Genomic DNA, 24,932 nt, shown 5'->3' on the forward strand with positions numbered 1-24,932 from the left:
ATTAGGGGGAAGTTCTTCACAGAGAAAGTGATTTGCCATTGGAATGGGCTGCCCAGGGAGGTGGTGGAGTCACCATCCTTGGAGATGTTCAAGAAAAGGCTGGATGAGGCAGTTAGTGCCACTTAGGTCTAGTTGATTGGATAGGGCTGGGTGCTAGGTTGGGCTGGCTGATCTTGGAGGTCTCTTCCAACCTGATTGATTCTATGGTTCTTGGTGTAAGCATGAGTCCTGAATTGCTCATTGCCATGAGAAAATGCAGAGACCATACCTCAGCATCTATTTGTGACTCCTTTGTGGCTACCTGGTGGCTGCTGGTGCTGCTTCTGTAAGTACTGAGTGTATTCTTTCTTAAAATGGAAAAAAAATAGTAATAAATCCAAATTTCCAAATATTAACCTTAAATAAACACTCCTAATCCTTGACTAATCCCCTCTCTTTTAAGTACAGGTCCTTTGTCTCTCCTCAGCCAGTTCTTTTGCCTGCTAATAGTAGGCCAGCAGATTTAAACCTTGTGTTCTTGGCTGAAGAATGAGATGCTGTACCTGTAACTCACTTTTAGTCTTCCAGGGGAGATTTCATTGATGTTGGACAAGGAGAGATTTTAACTTGGGTTTAGCTGTGTGAAATTTCAGCTGATACCATAAAAGAGTTAATTGATTTCTGCAGGTTACAGTCAGGCTTTAGCCTGTGTCAGGATTTTCTCCTGACACTGTTCACAGACAAGGTGATAATCTTGTATATGAAGACAAACATATAGAATCCCATGGAGCGGTTTCCCAGGCAACTGTAACATCTTCATCCACAGCAGGGTGCAGGGCTTGTCTGGCCAGCTTCCCTTCATGTTGGAGAGCCTGCAATCAGCAAACGTGCCTTGCCATGCTTTCTGGAGGTTAAACAAGCAGAAGGATGAGTTTTGGGTATTTTCCTCCTGAAGTTTAAGTCATTCATGAGGTTGGTATTCTTCAGAATGGAGAATGTTTGACTGCTCAGGTTGGAAAGATAAGAAACTCTCTGCCCTACTGAGGTCACATCTGAAGTACTGGGTCCAGGTCTGGACTCCCCAGTTGAAGAGAGACAGGGAATTACTGGAGAGAGTTCAGCTGGGGCTTTAAAAGTGCTGAGTGGTCTGGAGCAACTCTGTGAGGAGGAAAGGTTGGAAGACCTGAGGCTATTTAGCTTGGAGAAGAGCAGCATAAGAGGGGACCTTCTCAGTGCTGATCAATAGCTCAAAGGTGAGGATCAGGAGTGTTGGACCTGACTCTGTCAGCGATGCTCAGTCGCTGGACAAGGGGCAGTGGCCACAAACTGGAACACAGCACAGGAGGTTCCGTTTGAACACGAGGGGAAACTTCTTTGCTGTGCAGGTACTGGAGCCCTGGAGGAGGCTGCCTGGAGATGTGGAGTCTGTTTCTCTAGAGAAATTCCAAACCCTCCTGGATGTTGTGATCCTGGGCAACCTGGGTGACCCTGCTTTAGCAGGGGGATTGGACTAGATGATCCCCAGAACCTCCATCATGCTGGCATCCCATCTAATTCTATCTCTAGACTATATTTCTCCTACAGCATCCCCAAACATGTCAGCAAGGCTTTGGAATAGCTTGTAGATTTGAAAGTAGACTTGGGAAACTCACAGTGGTCAGGCTCTGTGTTTCTGATCTCTGACATTTGAAACAGAAAAGAGCCATCTTAGAGCCTGTCAACTACCATCACTGCAAAGCAGTTGAAATGACTTAAGAACATAGTGCATAATTTGGCATTGAAAGCTCACACTTTGGCACTGGGATGCATACCCAGAAACCACAGCAGGGCTGAGCTGTGAATTGTTCCTGGGAAATGGGAAATCTTTGGGTTGCACTTCTTGGTCATGTCTTTGATGTGCAGTTACCAGTATCTGAGCTAGCTGGGTATGCCCACAGTGCAGATGTGCCCTAAGGCCAGAAGCTTCAACGCTTCCGCAGAGCACTTGTTAAGAGACTCTGTCCTTACATCAGAAATCCTGCCATGAGTGGAACCAGTATTTTTAGCTCCTGGTGGCTTAGATGATGCTGATGTTATGAAAGTTGGCAAGGCAGAGAACTGTAGAGTTATTTATTTGAGTTCCAAGGGATCTCTTACATGTAATGTGGTCTTGTTCCTGCTGTGGTAAAGAGACCGGGAACTGCCTGAGCTCCATTTTCTTAGGTGCACATCCATAAATTGTTATCTGGAGCATCTCAAATCTCTTGAACTAATGATGAAGAGCAGGCCCTCACTGGGTGCTGGAGCCCTATGCAGAGATCCCTGAGCTGGTAGAGATCACAGTATCACCACGGTTGGAAAAGACCTCATAGATCATCCAGTCCAACCCTTTACCACAGAGCTCAAGGCCAGACCATGGCACCAAGTGCCACGTCCAATCCTGCCTTGAACAGCTCCAGGGACGGCGACTCCACCACCTCCCCGGGCAGCCCATTCCAGTGTCCAATGACTCTCTCAGTGAAGAACTTTCTCCTCACCTCCAGCCTAAATCTCCCCTGGCGCAGCCTGAGGCTGTGTCCTCTCATTCTGGCGCTGGCCACCTGAGAGAAGAGAGAAACCTCCTCCTGGCCACAACCTCCCCTCAGATAGTTGTAGACAGCAATAAGGTCACCCCTGAGCCTCCTCTTCTCCAGGCTAACCAATCCCAGCTCCCTCAGCCTCTCCTCATAGGGCTGTGCTCAAGGCCTCTCCCCAGCCTCGTTGCCCTTCTCTGGACACGCTCAAGCATCTCAATGTCCTTCCTAAACTGGGGGACCCAGAACTGAACACAGTACTCAAGGTGCTGCTTACTGCAGCACCAGGAGAAGAATCACCTTCTCCCTGGGGCATCGTCCCTACTCCCATAAACCCTGCTGAGATGGCTTGCATCCCACCGTGTTCATGTGGTTATTCAGTGAGGAGGACTTGGTGCTTCCATCGAGTGTTGATTCAGATGGGCTTCTTACTGCTGCATCGTTGAGTCCTTCAGCTCCCACTGCTTCTTGCTCTCGAAAGGAAGCTCTTAGCCCCTTTGAAAGCAATACCCTCTCTATCTTCACTCTTCACAGCTGGGACTTGCTCACTCTTTACTGAAAAGTGCAATATTGAAGTCCATCATGTAAGTTTTTTTTCAGTGCACTGGTCTGATGGGAATTGAGTTTAAAAGCATGAACTTTTACTGCTGGAATGAAAGAAATAGCTGTCAGCAGGCAGGCTCTTTGGAAGGAGAAAAGAGTCACAGGTTTTTTGGTGGGGTTTTTTTTGTGGACTGGATGTTTGCTTCTGGCAGTCAATATAGTGTCAAGCTGAATGGAGAATTGGTGCTTTTCATGTACTGCACCTTCAGTACTTTTCCTATGAGAGTGGAGAAATGAAGCTGTGTAGTAAGTTGTTAGAGAATATCCAGCATCCTGTCCACAGAGAACAAACCTGATCCTCACTATGTCTGGCCTTTCCTGTTCCCTAGAGGGTGAGGTTCCATTAGGTTCTCTGATGTTGAGGGTTGTGTTTGTTCATTGTACTCTTGATGAAGAAGCTGCAGTTAATTACCTTCAAAGTACAGAGTGGTAAAACGCCTGAAGACTCTGATGCTGAAAGAGGAGTTCACAAGATGGACAGAGGAGGAGAGATGAGGTTTGCAGGTTAGGTAATAATGCCAGCAATAGGATAAGGGAGGCAGCTATAATTTAAGGAATTATATCAGATGCTGAAACATGATTCATAGAGGCATGGAATCATTAAGGTTGAAAAAGACCTCTAGGTTCATTTGAGTCTAACTATCAACCCAGCAACACCATGTCCACTGAACCATGTCCAGAAATGCCATTTCTCTCTGTTTTCAGGGGTGGTGACCACCACCTCCCTGGGCAGTCTGTTTTGATGCCTGACCACTCTTCCAGTAAAGAATTTTTCCCTAATACTTGAGTTTGGGGCTATTTACTCTCATCCTGTCTCTACTTGTGAGAAGAGACCAACCCCTGCCTCGCTACAGCCTCCTTTCAGGAGTTGTCTTCTCTTGGGTATGGAGAAAAGCTCTCATAGAGCAGAAAAAAAACCCACTCAGCTGCAACAGGTTTTTCAGTGAGGAAACTGAAACAACTGCTGTCTTTTGACGTGTGGTATTTTTGGATGAAGCCTTTTATAAGAGGGAGAGAACATGAGAGGAAATCAGACTCCTTGGTAGCTTATGCTCAGACAAAGGGCATGTCAGCTTGGGTGCCAAATTGTGTAACAGCAGCGTTGCCTCTCTCTCACTTGAGGACATTTATAAGCCGTAATAGTCACCAAGTACTGATTCAGGGCTGGTATTTTGCAAGGCAGTGAAGCTCCTTGTCATCAGTCGTGGAGTACCAAAGGTACTGAGCACTACCTGATGTCTCTGTTTTAACTGCCTGTAGAGCCAGGCAGAGTCACGGTTTGGTTTTATCTTCCTACGAGCAAATTCAAAAGCATGGCTGTGTTCACAAGTGAAGCTTGCTTTAGGGTTCAGTGCCTGTTTGTTGTCTCTTTTGCAGGTCATTATGGAGAAGACTCTTCCTATCAGAGGGCTACTGTGCAAAAGGATGGCTCCTTCAATGAGGCTGCAATATCCTTGTTTATTAAGTGGCACAGACAAGCAGAAAGGAAACAGCAGTGAGTTAAAAGAGCATGAAGAGCAGATGGAAAACCCTCTGCATTTTGGAGAAAAAAGGTGTGTCCTCTCACCTCCTGCAAGTGATGACTGCTGTTCCAGATGTAGCCACTTATTTCCTAAAGGTACTTCAGGTCTCATGTCACAAATTTAAACTGGCATCCTACCCTTCTCCAGAAATGCCAAGAGCTAATTTGTGGAACAGCTGAGATTTCTGTCTCACAAACGTTGCCTATTCAGAAGGAAATGAGCTACCCCTGAGTTGTGATCTGAATATTTTCTCAACATCCTGTGTCAAACAAGAGGTAGCTTTACTTCTGACCTAGCTGAGCAGACCAGGTCTGTGTGCAGAGGAAATGAGACAGTTGGCAGATGTTTTGCATCCAGCTGACCTGTTTTCCATCCTGAAGGTCGTGCCAGATTGCGTAAAACCTGCTCAGGTATGAGCAACTCAGCCCTTTGTGTCCACTCTGTAGATGGTGAGTGTCGTGGTGAGCGCTGTGCATCCTCTGTGTGCCTCACTGACCTTGCAGTTACTACAGTTCCACAGGTTGGTGTCCCAGCCACAGTGGTTTCCTTGGGTTAGCTGGGTTACCACAGCTAAGTTTTGCCCTATGTCACTCCCTCTTTCCCAATCCCAAATGGTGTAGTGCTTGTTGATATGACATTTCAAGGGCTTCAAAAGCACTAAAAAAGGAGTTTTAATTCTATAGATGAAGATACACAAACTTGCTTGAGCTAGAATACCTGCTGGAACGTGTCCAGAGAAGGGCAACAAAGCTGGTGAGGGGCCTGGAACACAAACCCTATGAGGAGAGGCTGAGGGAGCTGGGATTGTGTAGCCTGGAGAAGAGGAGGTTCAGGGGGGACCTCATTGCTGTCTACAACTAGCTGAAGGGAGGCTGTAGCCAGATGGGGGTTGGTCTCCTCTCCCAGGCAAGCAGCAACAGAACAAGGGGACACAGTCTCAAGTTGTGCTGGGGGTAGGTCTAGGCTGGATGTTAGGAGGAAGTTGTTGGCAGAGAGAGTGATTGGCATTGGAATGGGCTGCCCAGGGAGGTGGTGAAGGCACTCTCCCTGGAGGTGTTCAAGAAAAGCCTGACTGAGGCACTTAGTGCCATGGTCTAGATGACTGGCTAGGGCTGGGTGCTAGGTTGGACTGGATGATCTTGGAGGTCTCTTCCAGCCTGGCTGATTCTATGATTCTATGATACATTTTCCTTGTCTTTCTTAGCCTTACCCACTGAAGAACCCTGAGATACTTCTCTCCAGTAGCAAGTGACAGAATGAGAGGAAGCAGCTTGAAATTGTGCCAGGAGAGGTTTAGGTTGGATGTTGGGGAAAAAAAAATCCTGTCTGAAACAGTGATCAAGCATTGGAACAGGATGCCCAGGGAGGTGGTGGAATCACTGCCTGTGGAGGTATTCACAAGAAATGTGTGGACATAGCACTTCAGGACATCATTTAATGGCCATGGTGGTGTTAGGTTAATGGTTGGACTTGATGGTTTTAGAGGTCTTTCCCAACCCAAATGATTCTATGATTCTATACAGTGCAGTAACATAGGAAAAAACCCCTGTGCCCTTCAAGCCACCCAACTCTCTCCCTATTCCCTACTATTTATACTATTTATGTTAGCTTTCTTTGGCTCCTCAGAAGTTTTGATCCCTTTAAAGTTTGATCTTCTTAAATCACATCAGAGTCTCCTACATCCTCTTCTCCTCACTCTCCTCAAAAAAACTTCACATTTTCTTGTCTATCCAGGCTCTTTTCTCTTTCTTGCTTCTACTTCAGCAACGATTCAGACTTTCTCAGATCACTGAGATCTCAGAAATTGGGTTTCAGCTTTGATAGGTGTCTTTTTTAGCTTAGCACTGACATCTTTTCTGAGGCAGCAACTTCCTGCAGGATCTATTTGAGAACTCTCTGAATGCATAGATTGTATTGACATGCACAAATAAGCACTGCTTAAAAAAAAAAAAAAGAGTTAATTACCAGCACTTTTCAAGTCTCTGAGTCTCCCCTTAATGAGTTGAGCAAGTTGTGTCTGCTCTGCTTTTATATTTTTTCCTCCAGATAAATTATCAAATGACTTTAACATTTGGTGGTGGTGCACAGAGAATAATGAGAGCTTGTTTTTCTTGTCGTTATACTTCCATGCAGATTGTTTCTCCCAAGGCATTCTAAGGAAGCTGACAAAGATGCAAGAGTATCTATGAATTGGGAATGTTTTCTGCCATGTTTAAGTATCTTCTTTTGCTCAAAGCCTTATTCTTGTCATTTCCCATCAAACAGGGCAAGAGCACAATAGCATCAGCAGAAGTTGTGTGGACACAACTGATTCTTCCCCTTTACTGTGCTCTTGTGAGACCCCCACCTTGACTACTCCATCTAGCTCTGGTGTCCCTGTCATGGGAGAGACATAGAACTGTTGGAGTGGGTCCAGAGATGATCCAAGGGCTAGAGCAACAGAAGATAAGACTCTGGGGGACCTTAAAGCTGCCTTCCAGTACCTGAAAGAGGTCTATAGAAAGGTTGGAGAGCAACTTTTTGTAAAGGTATCTAGCAATAGGACAGAGAGAAATGGTTTTAAGCTGTGGGAGAAGAGTTTTAAACTGGATCTTAGGAAGAAGTATCACAGTATCACAGTATCATCAGGGTTGGAAGAGACCTCACAGATCATCAAGTCCAACCCTTTACCACAGAGCTCATGGCCAGACCATGGCACCAAGTGCCACGTCCAATCCTGCCTTGAACAGCTCCAGGGACGGCGACTCCACCACCTCCCCGGGCAGCCCATTCCAGTGTCCAATGACTCTCTCAGTGAAGAACTTTCTCCTCACCTCCAGCCTAAATCTCCCCTGGCGCAGCCTGAGGCTGTGTCCTCTCATTCTGGTGCTGGCCACCTGAGAGAAGAGAGCAACCTCCTCCTGGCCACAACCACCCCTCAGGTAGTTGTAGACAGCAATAAGTTCTTCAGTAGGAGAGTGGTGAGACTCTGGAATGGGTTTCCCAGAGTGATTGTGGATGCTTCCTCTCTAGAGGTGTTTGAGGGCTGGTTGGATGAGGCCTTAGCAACCAAATCAAGTTGAGAGGTGTCCCTGACCATGGCAAGGAGTTTGGAGTAGATGTTCTCCAAGGTCCTTTCCAACCTAAGCTATTCTATGATTCTATGATATTTGTGCATGTGGCAGAGGGCCTGCAAAGTGCCATGCACTGCAAGTCTGGGGTAGACAGTGATGTTTGGTGTCACAGTCTCAAGTTGTGCCAGGGGAGGTCTAGGCTGGATGTTAGGAGGAAGTTGTTGGCAGAGAGAGTGATTGGCATTGGAATGGGCTGCCCAGGGAGGTGGTGGAGTCACCATCCCCGGAGGTGTTCAAGAGAAGCCTGGCTGAGGCACTTAGTGCCATGGTCTAGTTGTCTGGATAGGGCTGGGTGCTAGGTTGGACTGGATGATCTCGGAGGTCTCTTCCAACCTGCTTGATTCTGTGATTCTATGGGCTCAACTTTGACGTCTCTGCACAGTTTGACACCATCAGTAGCAATGCCCCACGGTGGGGAGTGGGACTTGCAGACCTGGATAAGGAAGCTCATGCTGTTTCTGCCCACATCATCTCTATGAGTATTGACTGTAATGAGGAAAGAGAACATACATAATTATAGAGGATGATTTAGGCTTTCGGATCCTGAGGATGGTGACTATGACACAGCCGACAATTCCTGGCTGCAGCAGCATTAAAAACATGACTTTAAAGCTGATTTCTACTTCTGGCTTCCTGACAGCTTCATCCTTTTTGCTTTAACAGTGACGTGCACAGCTCTGATGATGCAGAAATGCTCCAGAATCAGGTGGCAACCCAAACCCTGAGATTCACGTTATCTATATGTTCACAAATCTTGCACCCTGTGCCTTAAGCAGCCTAACAGCACTTCCTTGTTGCACCCCTCTGAGCTGCTGAATGTCTGTCCAGGCAAAACAAAGTGACCAAAACGCCGTTAAGGTGTGGGAGGCAGGAGCAGCAGTCCTGCATCATGCTTTAATGCCTTTTTGATTTTCTCTTTCTCCTTGTAGATCAAACCTGTGCGTCAGAAGGTGCCTTGCTGGAGCTGTAACCATTGCTAACATGAGCTTAGAAGCGAATGATGTGTGAGGGGAGTGATGTCTGAGGGAAAAGGCACTGAAAATTAGGTTTTAAAAAGGAGCTGTGCATCTTCTAAGTGAGGGCTGCAATTACATCACTGTTTCAGTTGGAAAATACGTCTAGAATTATCAAGTCCAACCATTAACCTGACACCACCATGGCCATTAAACTGTGACCAAAAATGCTGTAGCTACATGTTTTTTGAACACCTCCAGGGGTGGTGACTTCACCTCCCTGGGCAGCCTGATCCAATGCCTGACCACTCTTGTAGGAAAGATTTTTTTCCTAATATCCAACCTAAATATCCATGGTTCAGCAGAGGATCTGTGCTCAGAGAGGTTCTTCCCCTCATCTCCATCATTTGGCTTTAAAACAGAACCAGAGTCACAGAATAGTAGGGCTGAGAAGGGATCTCTGGAAATCATCTACTCCAAGCCACATGCTACAGCAGAAACACACAGGCTGCCCAGGACCACAATGACAATGTGGGTTTGGAATCTCTCCAGAGAGGGAGACTCCACAACCTCTCTGGGCAGCCTGCTTCAGGGCTCCAGCACCCTGAAACGAAAGAAGTTTCTCCTCCTGTTCAGATGGAAGCTCCTGCCATTGCCCCTTGTCCTGTTACTGGACATTACTGACAAGAGTTTGGCCCCATCCTTTTGATCCCCTATAGGTCCTTTAGCTGTTACTGAGCATTGGCCACAATGACCCCAGGCAATGCCACAGGTTGGATCCAAAGTAGCTGGTGAGCAGCCAGAAAGAAAGTGACCTGAGGGTGCCACACCTTGAGTACTGTGTCCAATTCTGGGCTCCTCAGCTCAAGTGAGATGTTGAGATGCTGGAACATGTCCAGAGAAGGGTAAAAAATCTGGTGAGAGGCTTGAAACACAGCCCTGTGAGGAGAGGCTGAGGGAGCTGGGGTTGTTTAGCCTGGAGAAGAGGAGGCTCAGGGGGGACCTCATTGCTGTCTACAACTACCTGAAGGAAGGCTCTAGTCAGTTTGGGGTCAGTCACTTCTCCCAGGCAAGCAGCAACAGAATGAGGGACACAGTCCCAAGTTGTGGCAGGGGAGGTCTATGCTGGATATTAGGAGGAAGTTGTTCACAGAGAGAGTGATTTGCCATTGGAATGGGCTGCCCAGGGAGGTGGTGGAGTCACTGTCCCTGGAGGTGTTCAGGAAAAGCCTGGCTGAGGCACTTAGTGCCATGGTCTAGTTGACTGGCTAGGGCTGGGTGCTAGGTTGTACTGGCTGATCTTGGAGGTCTCTTCCAACCTGGTTGATTCTATGATTAAGAAGATCCCCTCGCAGTCTGCTCTTCTCCAAGCTAAACAGCCCCAGGTCTCTCAGCCTTTCCTCCTTACAGAGGTGCTGCAGTACCCTCAGCATCTTTGTAGCATCTGCTAGATCCTCTCTCTCTCTTGAAGTGGGGAGCCCATGGCCCTGTTAGCCCACTCAGCCAGGGACATGCTTTATCTAGATCATAACCAAGTTTAACAAGATTAGAAAATCAAAGCAGCACAGTGCACAGAGTCAGGGTGTGCAGTTGCAGCTCCTTTCTGACTCCTTTGTTTCTCTGTAGATGAGGTCTCAGTGGTGTAACTGAAGGACTTGGTTGTGTCCTCTTGCTGGTAGTGAGAACACAGCAATAACAACCAAAGCAACAAACCTGCTTTCTGACTTCTTTTTCTTCTGTCCCTGTGTCTTGCTGGGATGTTCTATTATCATTGATTCAGAAACAGTTTATTAGGCTGGAAGCATGACTAAACTCCATTCTGCCCCTTGCCATGGTCTCGGAGCATACCACCCTGCTTCTTTGTTTTCTTGGTGTTCACAAAAGCAAGGAAAAAAATTGGAACTCAGGGCAAAATATTCAGGCAGCTTTCTTCTGAAAAAGTCTTGCCAAGGTTTTGCTGTGAGCATCCTAGAAGGGAACAACAAGACATAGCACCTTGCCTTTACTCATCCCACTAACCTGGTTTTACATGTGAGGATATATCAGTGGACCATGTTTTGGGTATTTTCTTTCTGTTTTATTGGCTTCATGCCAGAGTAAAGGTGTGATGGGGCAGGAGAGAATATCATGTTCTACAGCTTATAGACCTGTATGACTGAGAGGAGATCTTCTCAGTGCTGATCGAGAGGATGCATGCAGGCTTTATTCAGTGGTTCCCAGCAGCAGCCCAAGGGGCAACTGTACAGACACAAACATAAACCCAGGAGATTCCACCTGTGCATAAGGGAAAACTTTGCTGCTGTAAGAGTGCTGGAGACCTGGAGCAGGCTGCTCAGGGAGATTATCATGTCTCCTTCTCTGGAGAGATTCCAAACCCACCTGGGTGTTGTGATCCTCAGCTCTGCTGTGGATACCCCTGCTTTAGTGAGGGGGTTAGACTAGATGATCTCCATAGGTTCCTTCCACCCCTGCCCTGCTGAAACTCTGGCTTGTGTATGTTTTCAGTTGGAAAGCAAACGTGAGTAGCAGTGAGGTGCAATCCCCTCTTGCTTTAACAAAGCAAGCAGGAGAGAAGGGGTAATTTTGTTGGCTTTGCAGGGAAGTGGCACTTATTGCTTCTAATATATTGTCATAAAATGCAAATTTTATGGATGCAGGGAATTTTTTATTATGGCTCTTAATGGTTCATGTGACCTATGATACCTGCCACTGAACCATACCTGGGAGCAAAGCCTCAGACAGGGTGCTCTGCAGACAGAGAAGACAGAAATGTCAATTGCCACTTGTTCTGTTAAACCTGATTCATCCAAAGCTGAAGTGGGAATATCTCAAATGTATCTAAATCTCCATGTACACTTTATGCATGAATATCACAGTTGTGGTGTGTTAAATTGCAGCCTGAGTAGGTAGGAAAAAATAAACTCAGAGAAGTGAGAAGTAGATGTGAGAGTCTGAATCTTTGCTCTGTTCAGAGAGAATCATAGAATTGTTTCTGTGTGTCTCAGAGGTGGAAAAAACCCTTCTGCCCATCTCTGGGTTGATTGATGTCTCAATAACTCATCTCACCTAACCACCATCTGCATCTGCCTCATGTGAAAGAAGTTTGTACTTGCTCAGCTGGTCAAAACCTTTGACAAAGTAGAGCCTGCTCTTGCTGTTGTGGGGGGGAAACACAAGCATTATTTGCCTGTCTTCTCTTAAGAGTCAGATCCTTAGGACCGCAGTCTGTCACAGGTGGTTTTTAGACTGAATTGGAAACAGAGACAAGCTGAAGCATTTTGCTAACAAAGACCTCACCATGAGTGTTTCTGATAAAAGCATGAAAGAAATGGCTGGAAACCCTGAGATGTTTTCTTCATAGTGTTCAGGCTAGATGCAACTGGTTTTGCGAAGTGCTTGGAAGATTTGCTGCTCTGTGAGTTTCTTTCCTTTTTCCACTCGCTGTGTGAAACATCTTTAACTTGCCTATTTGATCATCATCTGGTTAGGGATTGGAAGAGGCTGCCCCAAGAAGTGGTGGAGTCACCATCCTTGCAGGTGTGCAAAAAATGTGTGGACATAGTACCATGGGACATGATTTAGTGATCGTTGTAGTGCTGGGTTAATGGTTGAGCCTGATGATCTTAGAGGTCTTTTCCAGCCATTATGATTCACTGATCTTTTTGACCTTCCTTAGAAAGTCACACAAGAGCTGTCTTCTCATGCTGTTTGAAGTTTCTGTAGTCTGCTGCTTTGCTTCAGGCTCCTAAATCATCATTGCATCAGGGCCTGCATGGCCAACACCTTGGGTTCCCCTGCAAGATGCCTGATGAGCTCATTTGTTTGTCCTCTCACCACCTCCTTGTGCTGAAAGTGCCTACAGAGAGTCTTTGGGCACCCCTCGTGTCCAAAGCTTGCGTGAGGTAGAATGGTGGCTGGATCCACTCATACAGAGGGATGTGATAAGATAAGCCAAGGAGATATCAATCAGGTACAACAGAAGGTCACCAAGGAGTCAAACAATGGCACAAGAGAAAACGGCCTCAGGTTGCTCCAGGGGAAGCTGAGGTTGGACATTAGAAAAAAAAGTACTCTCCCAAAAGGCTGACAAGCCCTGGAGCAGGCTGCCCAGAGCAGCAGTGGAGTCACCATCCCTGAAGGGATTTAAAAGCCATGTAGATGTGGTGGTGAGGAAAATGGTTTAGTGGTGAGCTGGTGTCGATGTTTAGAGAGCAGACAGACTTGAGATTATTTGACTTTTAAAAGGCACTCAAATAATAATGCTCTTGCTGAATTGGAGAGGAGTACAGAAAAGTGTATTTAAAGATGTACAGGAAGAAAAATATGGAATACACGGATCCTTAGTCATGAATATTCCCCCAACACCTTCCTCCCAACCAAGCTAAACCACAAAACCTCAGTGCTCATTTTCTCCCCCCCACATCGCCTCCCGTTAGGCCCAAGCAGGCCTGATTGCACAGCTAGGAATTCACTGTGGCCTTCAAGGCCACAGGCAGGTTACTCCTCCATAGTTACCAGATAAGGCTCCCTATGTATCCCAGTATCACCAAGGTTGGAAGAGACCTCACAGATCATCAAGTCCAACCCTTTACCACAGAGCTCGAGGCTAGACCATGGCACCAAGTGCCACGTCCAACCTTGCCTTGAACTGCCCCAGGGACGGCGACTCCACCACCTCCCCGGGCAGCCCATTCCAGTGTCCAATGACTCTCTCAGTGAAGAACTTTCTCCTCACCTCCAGCCTAAATCTCCCCTGGCGCAGCCTGAGGCTGTGTCCTCTTGTTCTGGCGCTGGCCACCTGAGAGAAGAGAGCAACCTCCTCCTGGCCACAACCTCCCCTCAGGTAGTTGTAGACAGCAATGAGGTCTCCCCTGAGCCTCCTCTTCTCCAGGCTAACCAATCCCAGCTCCCTCAGCCTCTCCTCGTAGGGCTGTGCTCAAGGCCTCTCCCCAGCCTCGTTGCCCTTCTCTGGACATGCTCAAGCATCTCAATGTCCCTCCTAAACTGGGGGGCCCAGAACTGAACACAGTACTCAAGGTGAGGTCTAACCAGTGCAGAGTACAGGGGCAGAATGACCTCCCTGCTCCTGCTGACCACACCATTCCTGATGCAGGCCAGGATGCCACTGGCTCTCTTGGCCACCTGGGCACACTGCTGGCTCATGTTCAGGTGGGTATCAATCAGCACCCCCAGATCCCTCTCTGTCTGGCTGCTCTCCAGCCACTCCGACCCCAGCCTGTATCTCTGCATGGGGTTGTTGTGGCCAAAGTGCAGCACCCTGCACTTGGAGCTATTGAACCCCATCCCATTGGACTCTGCCCATCTGTCCAGGCGGTCAAGGTCCTGCTGCAGAGCCCTTCTGCCTTCCAGCTCAGTCACATCTGCCCCCAGCTTGGTGTCATCTGCAAACTTGCTGATGACTGACTCGATGCCCTCATCCAGATCATCTATGAAGATGTTAAAGAGGATGGTGAGACACTGAAACAGGTTGCCCAGGGAGGTCGTGGATGCCTCCTCTGTGGAAGTGTTTAAAGACAGATTGATTGAGGCCTTGAGCAGTCTAGTCAAGTGGGAGATGTCCCTAGGTGATCTTTAAGGTCCATTTCAACCCAAACCGTGCCACGATTCTATGACTCTGAAAAAATACTTAACCATAATTGGAGGCCACATCATCAGTTTATCTATAAAAAGTATTAAAAGCTCTTAGGTGCCTACAAGGAGGCCCACGAGAAAGCTGAAGAGGGACTGTTTACAAAGGCATGTGGCAATGGTTTTAAACTAAAGCAGGGTAGATGTAGGTTGGCATTAGGAAGAAGTTCTATGAGGGTAGTGGAGCACTGGAACAGGTTGCCTCAGGGGGTAGTGGAGGCCCCTGGAAACGTTCTAGGTTCAGCTTGATGTGTCTGTGAGCAACTGATCTGGTTGAGGATGTCAGCACTGGCTGCAGTGGGGCTGGACTGGATGAGCTCTAGAGATCCCTTCCAAGCCAGGGTGTTCTGTGATTCTGTCAGTGTATTTCTTCCAGCCTGACTGCTTTCTATCTCCTGTAATTCAATGCGTCAACATCAGGAGACTGAATGTTCCAGTTAGAGTTGTCATAATTTATAGCAGCTCAGATCCCCCTGAAGACTCACACAGAGTTCCCTTCTGGAGCTCTTGTATGCTGATTTTTCACTGTAAACACTGGAAAAAAAATAGAGTGTTTGAGGCTGCTCAGTCAGTGGTGTGCGTGTCAACACTGGGTGACTTGAAAAAGAATCATGCAATCAAAGGCTTGTATTGGAAGGTGTTTTTAATGGTCATCAATTCCTTGCAGTCAGCAAAGGATGTCTGTGACTAGAGCAGGTTGCTCAGAGCCCCAGGCAGCCTGACCTAGACTGGTTCCAGGGATGGGACATCTCCCACCTCTCTGGGCAACCTGCAGCAAAGTCTCACCACCCTCAGTGTAAAAAAGAGCAGGTTTCTCAGAGCCTCAAACAACCTGACCTAGACTGGTTCCAGGGATGGGACATCTCCCACCTCTCTGGGGAACCCATGCAGAGATACAGGCTGGGGTCAGAGTGGCTGGAGAGCAGCCAGACAGAGAGGGATCTGGGGGTGCTGATTGATACCTGCCTGAACATGAGCCAGCAGTGTGCCCAGGTGGCCAAGAGAGCCAATGGCATCCTGGCCTGCATCAGGAATGGTGTGGTCAGCAGGAGCAGGGAGGTCATTCTGCCCCTGTACTCTGCACTGGTTAGACCACACCTTGAGTGCTGTGTTCAGTTCTGGGCCCCCCAGTTTAGGAGGGACATTGAGATGCTTGAGCATGTCCAGAGAAGGGCGACGAGGCTGGGGAGAGGCCTTGAGCACAGCCCTACGAGGAGAGACTGAGGGAGCTGGGATTGGTTAGCCTGGAGAAGAGGAGGCTCAGGGGAGATCTTATTGCTGTCTACAACTACCTGAAGGGTGGTTGTGGCCAGGAGGAGGTTGCTCTCTTCTCTCAGGTGGCCAGCATCAGTACAAGAGGACACAGCCTCAGGCTGCGCCAGGGGAGATTTAGGCTGGAGGTGAGGAGAAAGTTCTTCACTGAGAGAGTCATTGGACACTGGAATGGGCTGCCCGGGGAGGTGGTGGAGTCGCCGTCCCTGGAGCTGTTCAAGGCAGGATTGGACGTGGCACTTGGTGCCATGGTCTGGCCTTGAGCTCTGTGGTAAAGGGTTGGACTTGATGATCTATGAGGTCTCTTCCAACCCTGATGATACTATGATACTACTATGATACCTGCAGCAAAGTCTCAACCACCCTCAGTGTGAAAAAGAGCAGGTTGCTCAGAGCCCCAAACAACCTGACCTAGACTGGTTCCAGGGATGGGACATCTCCCACCTCTCCCTTCTGTCTAGTCTAAACCTCATCTCCTTTAGTTCAAAACCATCACCGCTTGTCCTGTCTCACAGACACTTCTGAAAAAGTCTTTGTTCTTAGCTGCTTTATGCACTGAAAGGCCATAAGACCTTTCTGGAGCCTCTTCTTCAGGCTGAACAACCCCTAACTCTGTCGGCTTGTCCTTACAGCAGAGGAGTTCCAGCACTCCCCTGTCATTGCTGTGGCCTTCTCTGGCCCCAGTCCAATAGGTCCATGTCTGTCCAGTGCTGAAGACTCCAGAGCTGGACCAGGCACTGCAGGTGGGGTCTCAGGAAAGCTGAGTAGAGGGGGCAGAATCCCCTCCCTCCACCTGCTGCCCAAGCTGCTGCCCAGGAAGATGATTATGAGGTCTTCTGTGTTTTAATTCTTAGGGGGAAAAATGGAATTTAATGCTTTTCACTGTAACATTAACAGACTTTGTGGGACTCTTACAGCTCTTGCAGTGCCCTCTGTAAATAAACCACAGGATCCCCTAAAATGGGGCACAATTAAATTAAATGGTGCTCAATTAAATTTGTTCCAGTAACAGATGATGCTCTTAGCCGTTAAACATTTGCCACACTGATGGAGATTAACAGAATTTAATAATCCTACAGAAGATTTGATTGAATCAGCTTAATGTAGGCTAAGATACATCTGTGTGCCAGAGAAGAAATTCACATCCAGAGAATTTAAGGTCTAAGAAAAGCACTGGGTGCATTAATCTGTGTATATTTTGAGTATTTTTTCCATGTATTGTCTGTTTTGATAAGAATCTTTAAGGACCTTTCTTCCTAAAGTGCTATTTTACTGCTCTCCTTTCAAATCAGTCTTTTAAGAGGTCTCCATATGATATGTTGGAAGTGGTAAAACAATTTTGAGATGTGTTTTTGAAATCTTTAGACCTTTGACCACATTTGTTACGGTGCTACAGAGTGAACAGTAAACCCACTTGAGGGACATTTTAATGGCACACTTTAGGTGCAGCGAATTGGTCATTGCATAATGGCAGCTGAATGCGTGCTCTTGCCATTTTCCCACTTAACAAGAAGAAAAGGCCAAGCAAGGCCCAATTAGTCATAATAAAATCAGCTTTGATGACATTTTCACTCCTGAACTCTGGTATAAAATGGTCATCTTAAGAAAGAACGCAAAGGATGTGTGAGGAATTTGGCAGCATAACTGCATGGACAGACATATACACTCCTGAGTGAAAAATGATCAGGTAAAGGCATTGTAGATACCTGAAATAACTGTACTGTCTGTGTCTGTGGATGTAGTTTTGCCTGATACTGCTTTAAGTTTTAATTGATCTCATGTTTTCTTTGAAGTCTATGCAGGTTGAACTCTGTTTTCATTCTTTGGATCTCAATCACACTCATGTGCTCGGGTTACCCAGTTGTCCCTTCCATGGTAAGTTGTGCTCCCTGCTCACTTGAAGACAAGGTGCTGAATTTCTCTTGAATAGCTACTTTAATTTTCTTCTTTAATGTCTGCTTTTTTTCTTTGTTGTTTTAAAGAAGTTTCTTGCATTAGAGCTATCTGCTAAATATCATTACCTAGTTTTGCTGGGGTATAGCTTAATTTTTTGCTTTAGTTCCTAATAAAGTATGCAAGCCTCTAAAATAATCATGCAAGAAATCTCTTGCATATTTAATGTCGAGTGTAGGGAGCTGAAATATTGTATGGAAAAGAGGAAAACATCAATCTCCTCTCCGTTTCCTCTACATTCCTTGTCTGTATCACACAAGTACAGTAAGATAGATGTATTAATTTCACTTATTGCTAGCTGGTTTATAAACCAATACATTTATCTGTCTGCTGGCAGTGTGTAGGTAAATGAGATATTTCTTTATGTAAAGTTATGGAGAATTATTGCATGGACTCAGTAATACTAATCTGATTGAACTAGGGAAGCAAATAGAGCAGCCTATAAACCCACAGTGAGCAGATTCCTTAAATAGAGCTGTTATCCTTGCACTTGCTGATCTCCACCAGGTTACCCTGACAGATTGCTGGCCAAACTGCACATGCACCATTTAAGTCTTTGGCAGTCTGGAATGAGATATTTTATTTCTAATGATGTTCAATTTCCCTGCTTCAGACAAAGTCTTCTTTAGATTCCCTGGTTTTTTATTGCTGTAATGTCAGCTCCAGGAGCCATGGCTCAGATTTCTTTGATTCCTCTGATGTCTTTTGCACCATCATCATCTCATTAAGGTGATCTGTCGCTAGCAGAAATGGTGGCTGCTGGTGCAATTGTTGATTTTATTGATGTGAAGCCCCCATTAGCCTTCATCTATCTATCATCCCAATTCTCTGTTTTAGTTCTGTAAATGCTGAATCATTTTTCATATGACGGAGAGTGCAGACACGGCTTGATCTGACTATCCACATTTCTTAGTGGATCTCTTTGTGGCAATGATATAATAGGGAAAATGAGTTTAATTCATCTTGCACCTCAAAAGAACAGTCACTTATTCAGGTATATAAGTCTCTGTATAGGTTGTGAGACAGGAGCTAAAACTGGAAAGGGAAATTTTCTGTTTCTTGCAGAGAGTTTCATCTCTCTAGGGAGAAACTGAAGTCTGGGGTAAAACCCACCAGCAGTGACTCAGTTCCTTTGGACCCGGTGCATGGTCCAGCTCCTAGAAAAAAAATCACAAATCTGACTTTTATATGCACAGTACAGGCAAAAAAAAAGTGCTAGATAGCATTTATATATGTAATAGCATACAGAATTGAAACTAATTGTCATGAAGCTAATGGCAGTTCTGCCAGTCCAGTGAAATCAGTTTTATTCATGGGCTTTGCATGCAGGAATGAAACCCAGGCAGCTTTAAAAGTGATGGCAAAGTATTGTGTTTAGATAATCAGCAAGCTGGTATATCTTGAGCTGCTGGAAGAGGCACAGAGCATCTATAGATATGTCAGGAAATGTTTCTTTTTAAACTCAGTGTTATTTTAAGTGCAATTTAATTGAAATGCAATTTAAACTTGTATAATGCTTCTATGTGGTTTATATTTTTATACTGTAAAGTGCAAGGAAAAGGAACATCTACATAAGTCTACATGGATTTTAATCCAGATTTTTTAACATTCCCATGACTATTTCATCATTAGCAAACTCAATCATAACCTTCTAGGGAGGTTGTTGAATCATAACCTTCTAGGGAGGTTGTTGAATTGCTGTCCCTAGACATGTTCAGGTAGGTATAGGCTGGATATTAGGAAGAAGTTCAGGGTAGGTATAGGCTGGATATTAGGAAGAAGTTCTTCACAGAGAGAGTGATTTGCCATTGGAATGGGCTGCCCAGGGAGGTGGTGGAGGCGCCGTCCCTGGGGGTCTTCAAGAAAAGACTGGATGAGGCACTTAGTGCCATAGTCTGGTTGATTGGTTAGGGCAGGGTGATAGGTTGGACTGGATGATCTTGGAGGTCTCTTCCAACCTGGTTGATTCTATGATTCTATGATTCAAAGATGCAGAGATGTGGTGCTGGGGGACATGGTCATACTAGCGCCAGCCTTGGTACACTTAGGTAATGGCTGGGCTCTGTGATCTTAAAGGTCTTGTCCAACCACAAGAATTCTATGCTTCTGACTAGTGACATTCAATCATAGAATTGCTTTAGTTGGAAGAGAGCTCTAAGATAATCGAGTCCAAGCATCAACCTAATACCACCAGAGCCATTAAACCATTTTCTCAGGTGTCATGTCCACATTTTTCTTGAACGCCTCCAGAGCTGGTGGCTCCACCACCTCCCTGGGCAGCCTGTTCCAATGCCTGACTGCTCTCCCAGGCAAGAAATTTTTCCTAATGTCCAAACTAAACCTCCTCAGCACAATTTCAGGCCATTTCCTCTCATTCTGTCACCTGATGCTAAGCAGAAGAGACTGACCATAAGCAGATGTAAGGACTCCAAAATTCCTCCCCCCAACTTTCTGCTTTGCAAGTGTTTACATTTTCTCTGACCTGTCAGTTAGACTAAACAGCTTGCCACAAGTGACAAGAAGATGCTGTTTTCCTGTTAACTCAAAAACAAAATCTCATTTTACAGCAAGAAACACACGTGCTACTCTGGGGAAACTGTGTTACGTGTCACAGCTGGTTGACATCATGGAAAACAATTCATTTCATCCCCCAAACATAATCATAGCAATATCACTGCTTTAGATCAGAAATGCCACAGTTCAGCTTTCTAGAAAACTATGAAGAAACAAAAAGTCTGATTTGGAACATGATGAAGCCCTAGCAAATAACAGTTCCTCCTTGTCATGTGAAGCATACATTTTTGTTTTGTATCTCTGCTTTGCTTTTTGTGCTGAACAAGTCCTGGCAAACACAGAAATCTATAATTTTACCTTTTCTTATCTCTTCTCTTTTTCCCCCCCCCCCCCCCCCTTTTTTTTTTTTCCTTTTAAACCTCCAGAGCAGCAATCCTATTTACTCGAATTGCCAGCTGTATGGGAAATCTGATTACTGCCTCCTGCTGCTGCACAACTGCTTAGCCAAGGTGGGCAGGAGTGAAGAGCTGCCTTCTTTAAAGCCGTACCTGGAGATGCCTTTCACCAAGAGATCCTTTCGCAACGGTGTTGGGTCAGGAATTAAAAAAACTTCCTTTCGAAGAGCAAAGTCGTAAGCAAATGTCCCAAACCACACTCCCACTTTTAGCAGCTGATGTTTAGCTGTGTGCTGGAAATGATTTTAATGATTAAAACCCCGGCAAAGACTAATATTCTTGTATCTTTCAGCATGTAAACAGATGTTTATTTCGAAGAGCACAAGGCAAAGGGAGCAGATGGGGTTGCTCAGGAGAGGGCTTTGTTTCCAAAGTTATGGTATCGCAAAGTTTTGTATTGAAATTAATGTTTTTGTTCAGGTAATTCCCCTTCTTTGTGAAAGTACAGATTTGATCACCTTGCTCTTGGTTAATACCAAAATAGCCTGTTGCTTTGGCTAGATGTGTGCATGCAGGCTGTTGGGCAAACTGATGGTATCATTCATAGATTCATACAATGGTTTGAGTTGGAAGGAACCTTAAAAGTCATCTAGTTCCACCCCCTCTGCCATGGGCAGAGATACCTTCCACTAGACCAGGTTGTTCAAGGCCTTGTGCATCCTGCCTTTGAACACCTCTAGGGTGGGGGCATCATCAACCTCCCTGGGCAACCTGACTCAGTGTCTTGCCACCCTCTGAGCAATTTCTACCCTTGTCAAGCTTCAATGCATTCCCTCTTTTCCTGTCTCTACAAGCCCTTGTAAAAAGTGGTGGAGTCGCCGTCCCTGGAGCTGTTCAAGGCAGGACTGGACGTGGCACTTGGTGCCATGGTCTAGCCTTGAGCTCTGTGGTAAAGGGTTGGACTTGATGATCTATGAGGTCTCTTCCAACCTTGGTGATACTGTGATACTGTGAAGTCCCAGCCAGCTTTCTTGCAGGCCCCTTTCAGGCCACTAGAAGATCTCCCCAGAGCCTTCTCTCCTCTAAGCTGAACAGTCCCAATGGTCTCAGCCTGTCCCCACGAGGTAGGTACTTTAGCCCTCTGATGATCATCATGGCCTCCTCTGGACCTGCTCCAACACTTCTATGTTCTATTTATGCTGGTGGCATCAGAACTGGATGCAGTACTTCAGGTGGGGTCTCATGAGAGCAGAGTAGAGGAGGGAGAATCACTTCCCTCATGCTAATCATTCCTGACATCCCTCTGCACTGCTGGAGAGGAAAACCCACTGGCAAGGCAAGGCATGCCTGCACTTTCCTCTCACAAATCACATTTACTCCAAGACAACTGCTCTGGCAATTTTAATACATATTTAAAGTGTATTTCATTTCAGATTTCCAAAGATAGCATGGGTCCACTGGTAAAAGACAGAATCCAACCCTGCTTGTAACTTCTGGTTTCTTTGCAACACAGTTATTTAAAATGACTTCAGCAGGAACTAATCTCTTGAGAAGTGTTGTCTCATTTCCAGAAGAGTCCTGGGAAATCACCGGGTAGCAGTGCAGATCCCTTTGCCTCAACTAATTGACTTACACGGGCGACACACATCTGATGAAGTGTGCCAAATGCAGCTTCTGCTCGTGGTGCAGTGATTAACAACGAGGGGGGGAGGGGGTCATTTCCTGTTTTAAATATAACAAAAAGTCATTTGGCCTGACACTGTGTAAATGTGGTGCGTGGGAAAGGTCATCTGCTGAGTTAGGTGTGTGTGAAGTCTACCTTGTGGCTCTTTCCTCCAAACGCGGTGTGACGCACGGTGACGTTGGCTTGAACATGAGTGTCTATACAATGCATTTGGAATTCAAAGCTGAGATAATAAATCAGTTTGTGGATGCTGTCTAATAGTTCCTTGTTCGATATCAGAACCCAGGAAAGTGTTATGAAATCTAGAACAAGGTGGATTGGTTTCATCACCTCCATAGTGTCCATTCCTGAGCCCATGGAGAAAAAATTCCTTGGGTGTGGAGCTGTGCTAATATGACACCAGGTTTCTGGACTGCAGCTGGTTGATTCCTGGGTGATTCAAGGAGATCAAACACACTCTTGTCTGCTTTTGGTTACACTGAAGTGCTTAAAGCATCGTATTTTTCAAAGCTGCTTAAACACTTAGGCTCCTCTTGGGTACTGTTGGTGTCTGCGTTGATCAAGTCTTGCAGCTCTTAAGTGACTCCTAGAGACCTTTTAGAAAGGAAAATGTTCAATAATTATTATTCTCATGCATTTTGTCTTGTGTAATGTGTGGGTGGGAGGAACCCCAGGCCACCAAACATGGTGCTATACAAGAGTTTCACTGCAGCAAGGTATTGTCTCTGCTTACTGCAGAGGGATCAGATAAGATGGCTTTTGAGGGTCCCTTCCAACCCGATGCAATCTGTGAATCTGTGAATTTACCATTTCAATCTTTGCTGCTGTGATTTCAGTGGTGGCAGATGTCCAGGCCACCAAACACAGTGGCAATCAGGAGATTCACTGCAGCAAGATATTTGCCCTCTTTCATTCTAGGCTGCTGTGATTTCAACTACAGCACGTGTCCTGCAAATACAGTTTTCCAACTCAAACACTCTCCAGCTCTGCCCAGAACTGCCCAAGAAGCAGCATTTTAATAGCCTTGGTCATGTTCGGTGGAAGGGCTAGTGATGACTTGTGGTTTCTGACTGACTGCTAAGCTTGCAGGTAAGAGAGTTACCAGATCAAAACACAGTTCCTGAGTGCAGGATCTCAATGGTGGTGGGATTTCCTTCTCAGAAAAAAATGTAATGTGGACTTCATGATGCCCTTGTGCAAACGTAGTGTGTGCACTGTGCATCTGTGCACACCTGCATTCAGTGAGGTGAAGGTGTTTTGTCGCACTGCAGATACCTGGAGCAGCTCTGTCCTGCTCCTTGAAGCTCCTATCACCACCTATCTTATATTCCAGGGGAAAAAAAAAAGGCAGTAATAAACAAGTCCAGATTTATCTTTGTCTTGGGCTTTCACATCCATTTCACTTAACTTTTTCCTACATAATCAAATACATTTCTGCCTTGGTAACCTATGATAAACAAGGTTGTCTGTAAGCCAAGAGAGTTTCTAAGTGTACCTTGAAAGTCAGCCTCTTCCTTTTCATTTATCATGCAGCTACATGACCAACTCATTTAGTATTTTGGCAATTGCCTTTGAGCAGGATATGGTCATGAGGGTTAGAGGGCTGGTCCTGCTCACACACAGACCTTCAGCCCTTCTTTCTGGAAGTATGGGCTGCAAGAAAAATAGCTTCTTGGCTAGGAAAAAGCCCACTATTTATGATTTAGTCATTCCCTGACAAGCTACTCCACCTTGAGGGATCTGCATATAGAGAAAAGATGGTATGAGGAGGCCACCCAGAGCTGTAAGTCTTGCAGTCACCTAAATCACGCCAAGCAAGCCTGGAAAATGTAGATTATCCAGCTGACTTACAGAAGAGGCTCTCTCACTGGCAGTGTGATCCCACCATCACCACCCCCTGATAACTCAGGGCATTTTGCCACAAAATGCTATTCTCTTTCCTGAACTTTAAAGGTGGCTTTATCTTGGAAAGAACAGAGAGCAACCTTGGTGACCTCTGTCAGGAACTAAGGATGCCATTGCTGAGCACATTCATTTTTGTGCTGACAGAAACTGGAAACATGACATAAAAATGTCTTTTCTCAATGCAAAGAGGACAATAGGAACAACTATTGGAATGCCAGCCTACAGCATAATTAGTGTGCTGCCATAAATTATATTCCTTTATGGAGAACTGGCATTTATTCCTCTGGGAAAAGATATTTTCTTGACTTTCTTTGCTCTTTTTCTTAGCCAGCCCATGAGAAAGAGAAATGATAAAGATTAGAGGGTGGGAAGAGTACTGCTTTGTCTAAGGATTGAAGAGCAAGTTGGGAAGTTGGGAATGCCTTGATGAGTCTTGGCCTTTGATGGCATTCTAGTCTAGATAAGTCACTTCATTTCTGCTGGGTTTCTCCATGTGAAAAATACAGAGCTGTCTCCATTAAGCCATTTTGTGTAGGCAGTGTCATGAGTGAAGGATTCAGGAAGTGTTTTAGAGGTATTGGGGCAGAGATCATAGAATCATAGAATCAACCAGGTTAGAAGAGACCTCTAAGATCAGCCAGTCCAACCTAGCACCCAGCCCTAGCCAGTCAACCAGACCATGGCACTAAGTGCCTCATCCAGGCTTTTCTTGAACACCTCCAGGGACAGTGCCTCCACCATCTCCCTGGGCAGCCCATTCCAATGGGTGGTCTCTGCAGCCAGGGCAGCATCCTGAGGCTGGGACAGAGGGGTGAGCATTGCTACTAAATCAGCGTG

The 24,932-nt window shown here is 46.0% G+C and overlaps 1 protein-coding gene across 1 annotated transcript; it reads left to right on the plus strand.

The window, feature by feature from the left end:
• The first annotated feature begins 4,551 nt into the window (after positions 1–4,551).
• Positions 4,552–20,840, plus strand: NPS (neuropeptide S). Its single transcript, XM_064145675.1, has 3 exons — positions 4,552–4,687; positions 17,438–17,519; positions 20,537–20,840. Exons 1-3 carry the CDS (start codon positions 4,560–4,562, stop codon positions 20,744–20,746), a joined length of 420 nt encoding a protein of 139 aa, XP_064001745.1. The 5' UTR covers positions 4,552–4,559; the 3' UTR covers positions 20,747–20,840.
• Positions 20,841–24,932: the final 4,092 nt, after the last annotated feature.

This window comes from Pogoniulus pusillus, chromosome 6 (genome assembly GCF_015220805.1).
Source record: "Pogoniulus pusillus isolate bPogPus1 chromosome 6, bPogPus1.pri, whole genome shotgun sequence".
Taxonomy (NCBI): domain Eukaryota; kingdom Metazoa; phylum Chordata; class Aves; order Piciformes; family Lybiidae; genus Pogoniulus; species Pogoniulus pusillus.

Bases quoted from the DNA above. Each gene is read 5' to 3' on its own strand.
- NPS (XM_064145675.1), top strand. From the start codon at position 4,560: ATGGCTCCTTCAATGAGGCTGCAATATCCTTGTTTATTAAGTGGCACA. The intron at 4,688-17,437 runs GTGTGTCCTCTC...TTTTCTTTGAAG, and splicing joins CTGCATTTTGGAGAAAAAAG to TCTATGCAGGTTGAACTCTG. The intron at 17,520-20,536 runs GTAAGTTGTGCT...TTAAACCTCCAG, and splicing joins ACCCAGTTGTCCCTTCCATG to AGCAGCAATCCTATTTACTC.